This window comes from Aotus nancymaae, unplaced genomic scaffold (assembly GCF_030222135.1).
Source record: "Aotus nancymaae isolate 86718 unplaced genomic scaffold, 86718_ANA_hifiasm-v0.15.2.pri h1tg000019l, whole genome shotgun sequence".
In the NCBI taxonomy this organism is placed as follows: domain Eukaryota; kingdom Metazoa; phylum Chordata; class Mammalia; order Primates; family Aotidae; genus Aotus; species Aotus nancymaae.
Window position 1 is genome coordinate 52,941,488 of NW_026988431.1, and position 4,977 is coordinate 52,946,464.

General features: G+C 43.9%; 1 protein-coding gene across 1 annotated transcript; it reads left to right on the forward strand.

The window, feature by feature from the left end:
• The first annotated feature begins 2,578 nt into the window (after positions 1 to 2,578).
• Positions 2,579 to 4,689, forward strand: LOC105713548 (ATM interactor-like). Its single transcript, XM_064378520.1, is given in 3 exon segments — positions 2,579 to 2,904; positions 2,907 to 3,820; positions 3,822 to 4,689. Coding segments are annotated over 3 exon segments (1,989 nt in total). The 5' UTR covers positions 2,579 to 2,697.
• The last annotated feature ends 288 nt before the right edge of the window (positions 4,690 to 4,977 follow it).

Here is a 4,977-nt window from a genome sequence, read left to right on the forward strand (position 1 = left end):
TGGTAGCAGAGGATTGGAGGTGGGGGTTTTGGGTGGTGGTGGAGATACTATCTGGGCAAAGATAAGGAGAGAGGCATGTCTACTTTCTCTGAAAGTTTGTAGGGCTGGGACCCTTTTTTCTCAAACATATCTCCAGCACCTAGTAGTGTCTGACACATAGTAGATGCTCAATAAACATGAGAGAAGAACAGAGATTAAAGAAAACAATTTATTAAGAGTAAAGGATTAATCCTAGAATTTTATGTTGGGAAATCCTGAATCAATGGAAAGTATAATAGAGCTAGCATCAGAAGATCTGAGTTGTATGAGCCTGTATGTGACTTGGAGCCTGGCTAACCTCTTTGAGCTCAGTTTCCTCACATGCAAAACAAGGAGGATAACACTTATTGTATTCATTTCACAGGATTACTGTGAAAAGCAAGTACAATAGTGAGTGGGAAAGCTGCCTTGTGAAAGAACTGTACTCACAAAAGGTAGTTGCAGTAAGGAAAAATAACCAAGCTCCTCTTATGGTCCAAGGAAAAGCCACTATGGAGGAGAGCATGGGTCTGTCTCTGTTGCATTCCTCATCTGTTATGCAAGATCATGGGGGAAGCCTGTCGATGGGACTGCCAGGGGCTGGAGAAGGAAGAGGGATGGTCACCAAAGGCTGGCAAACTCACCAAAATTAGGAGAGCAAGCAGAGCCACGAGGCAAATGAAAAGCTCAGTACAATAAAACAAAAAGGAGATTTCAAATAGAGCAATGAAAGGAAAAAAACAAGCTAGGAATATTAGAACCACAAAGAGGAGATCAAAAAGAGGGTCCTAAATGTAAGCATATGCCCAGAAAAGAGTGGCTGCCCATGACTACTTAAAAACAAACAAACAGGTTTATCAAAGTATCATTCACATATAATGCAACCATTTGAAGTGTACAATTCAATTCAATGGCTTTTATTATAGTCGCAGTTATGCGTCCATCACCATGACCCATTTTAGAATATTTCATTAGCCCAAGAAAACAACTCACATGCCCTAGCCACCATTCCCCAATCTCCCCACCCTACTGTCAACCCTAGGCATCCATTAGCCTACTTTCTATATCTACAGATTTGCCAATCTTGGATATTTTATATAAATGGAATCATACAATATATGGCCTTTTGCATCTGTTTTCTTTCACTTAACATAATGTTTTCAAGTTTTGTCCAATGTTGCAGCATGTATCACTACTTCTTTTTATTAGTTAATAATATTCCATTTCATGGATATACCATATTTTGTTTATCCACTCATCAGTTGGTGGACAGAATTTTACACCCAGCTGAATTATCATTAAGAGTGAGGACGCAATTAATTCTTTTATTTACCACATGCTGGTATTTTCAATCCTGTTAAGATATGCCTAAGTCTTATGCTGAAGAGAAGACTGAAATTGTAATTGCTTGTTAGCCACGTTTCATTCATTTCACATTTGAATATGAAAAAACAGTCCATGTTATTCACTTTAAAAGAGCAATGCCTCTGCTTCCTCTAAGGGACAATGTGCCACAGGGCAAGTACTCACTTGGGAAGTACAATGAACGACTGGAATGCTGTTTTCATTGATAGCCATTGAAAAAAAAATTAAATGTCTGCCTAACTCTGCTTAAAAGAAAACTGTGGACCACTAGAAATTCCATGCAGTAAGACACCCTTGCTTTCATTTACATGCCATTAACAGAGCAGTGATATGAACTATTCTTCCAGTTGTAAGAGTTGCAATGAGTCCCCATCTGGTGCCCTTGACTCTGAGTGTGACCTGAGCCACCAAAGCCAGGGTTTCTCTGGGACAGAAGGTCTGGAGCTTCCATTGCATAAAACTCATAGATTCATCCTGGCATTTAACCTCTGACCGTTTCCTCACTAGCAGCATGCTAGCCCAGACTCCAGGAAATAACTGTGGTTATGCCAGAGGGTTCCAGAGGTGGGAGCCCCAGTCAATGGTAGATGCCCCAATCAATGAGATGAGGGAGATTGTATGTGGCCTGCTCAAGAGGAGGACCACAGTCAGCGAAACTGCTTCAGCCTTCCCCAAACGTGAAAGGAACCTAGAAGCAAGTGAGTAAACCTATGAAGGTATTTATCTTACAGCTGATGCTTACCTTTGGTTGAAAATTAGTCATACTTGTTCATTTCTGACCTTCAGCCTGGGATCCTCCCTTAGTTCTATAAGATTTTCTCGGCCTGCGATCTGGGCCCGGCGGCCCTACGGGAGCCATGGCAGCCTCGGAGCTGGCAGCAGGTACCCGGGCCGTCCCAGCGGCCACAAGAGGAGCCGCCGCAGCCGCCTCGGGCCCGTGGGTGCCCCTGCGACCCTGACTGAGGGGCAGCCGGCTGCGACCCGCAGGGGCGACGCAGCAGCCCCCCGCACCCGCGCTACCGGCGAGGGAGTGGATCAGCCGTTGGAAAGCGAACCGCCCAGGCGTGCGGACCAGCATCCTGTGCGCGGACCAGCATCCTGTGCGCCCTGCGCGGGAGCGGCAAGATCCTGCCCAAGAAACCCGCGCTCAGCAAGCACCTGGCCAAGAGCCACCGCCTGCAGGATGGCATAGTCAATCTAACAATAAGAAAAGATTTGAAAACTGTACCGAAATTCTACTGCTGTCCAATCGAAGGCTGCCCCAGAGGCCCTGACGGACCATTTTCTCAATTTTCTCTCGTAAAACAGCACTTTATGAAAATGCACGCTGAGAAGAAGCACAAATGTAGTAAGTGCAGCAATTCATATGGCACAGAAAGGGACTTGAAAAGACACGCAGAGGACTGTGGGAAGATCTTCCGGTGCACATGTGGCTGTCCCTATGCCAGTAGAACAGCACTGCAGTCTCACATCTACAGAATTGGCCACGAGATCCCTGTAGAACACAGGGATCCACCTAGTTAAAAAAAAAAAAGAGGAAAATGGAAAACTGCTTGCAAAACCAGAAGGTATCCAATAATACCATTGAATCATTGAACAACCAGCCAGTCCCTAGATTAGACACTCAAGAACTAGAATCTTCAGAAATAAAGCTAGAACCATCTTTTGAAGACTCCTGTGGCTCTAACACTGAAAAGCAGACCTCTTACAACACTGCCAACATATCCTCAGAAGTGGCTTTGGTTAAACTACCAGTGATGCAGTTTTCTCTCGTGCCTGTCTTTGTGCCTACAGCCGGCTCCTCAGCCCAGCCCTTGGTAGTAGGTGTCCATCAGGGCTCTGCCACAGGGGCTGTGCACTTGCTGCCCTTGTCGGTAGGAACTCTGATCCTTGGCCTAGATTCAGAGGCTTGCTCTCTAAAGGAGAGCCTACCTCTTTTCAAAACTGCTAATCCTGTTGCTGTTGAGCCCATAAGTGCAGGTGTTCAAGTGAACTTGTATAAAAGTCCATCTGCTCCTTTACAAGAACTAGGGAACACATGTCGAAAGAACAGCATTTCTTCCATCAGTGTGCAGATAGATCTGTCTTATGCCTCACAAAACAACTTTATACCTTCTGCACACTGGGCCAGCACTGATTCCTCTGTGTTATCTTGTTTTCAAACTGATTTGTTGTTTGATTCTCAAGTGTCTCTTCCCATTAGTGTTCATACTCAGACATTTTTTCCCAGCTCTAAGGTAACTTCATCTATAGCTGCTCAGACTGATGCATTTATTGACACCTGTTTCCAGTCAGATGGAGTCTCCAGAGAAACTCAAACCAGTGGGATACAAAGTCCAACAGAAGACCATGTACAGATGAACCAAGCTGCAATGTATGGAGACATTTTTGAGACTGTTCATTCATCATATGATGTTGTTACAGGTAACATTATAAGTAAGTTTAGTAGCAGAGACAGTAACTCATAGTTTGTTACCTCAGAATGACCCTAAGACTTTAAATCAAGATATTGAGAAATCTGCACCAATTATAAACTTCAGTGCACAGAATAGTATGCTTCCTTCACAGAACATGACAGATAATCAGACCCAAACCATGGATTTATTAAGTGATTTGGAAAACATCTTGTCAAGTAATCTACCTGCTCAGACATTGGATCATCATAGTCTTTTGTCTGACGTAAATCCTGGACCTGACACGCAGCTCCCATCTGGCCCAGCCTAGAATCCTAGAATCAATTTTGATATCGAAGAGTTCTTTTCAGCCTCAAATATCCAGACTCAAACTGAAGAGAGTGAACTTAGCACCATGAACACTGAGCCAGTCTTGGAGTCACTGGACATAGAGATTCAAATGGACTTCCTACTTGCAGATACCTCTGCTCAGTCCTACGGGTGTGGGGGAAATTCTAACTTCTTAGGCCTTGAGATGTTTGACGCACAGACACAGACAGACTTAAACTTTTTCTTAGACAGTAAGCTTCATCTGCCTCTGGGAAGTATTCTGAAACACTCCAGCTTTTTCATGAGTACTGATTCATCTGACACAGAGACTCAAACTGAAGGAATCTCCACTGCTAAAAATATACCTGCTCTAGAAAGCAAAGTTCAGTTGAACAGTACAGAAACACAGACCATGAGTTCTGCATTTGAAACCCTGGGGAACTTGTTCTTCACCAGCAATGAAACTCAAACAGCGATGGACGACTTTCTTCTGGCTGATCTGGCCTGGAACATGATGGAGTCTCAGTTCAGCTCTGTAGAAACCCAGACCTCTGCTGAACCACACACAGCCTCCAACTTCTAAAACCGAAAGTGGAGTCCATGTGTGAGACAGCATCTACCATTTCCTCCGGATTAAACTACAGAATGGGGACAACAGTATTCTATTGAATGCAGTTGATGATGCAGTTGCTTAGCTTCTTTGCAGTTCTTTGACTTTTGTACTTGTAAACATGAAATTTGTGTATAAATGTGAGTCTATTATAAAGTGTGAGATGTTGATCTAAAAAAAAAAAAGATTTTCTCTTTCATGTGGGGTGTGGTGGTTCATGCCTGTAATCCCAGCACTTTGGGAGGCCAAGGTGGGAGGATC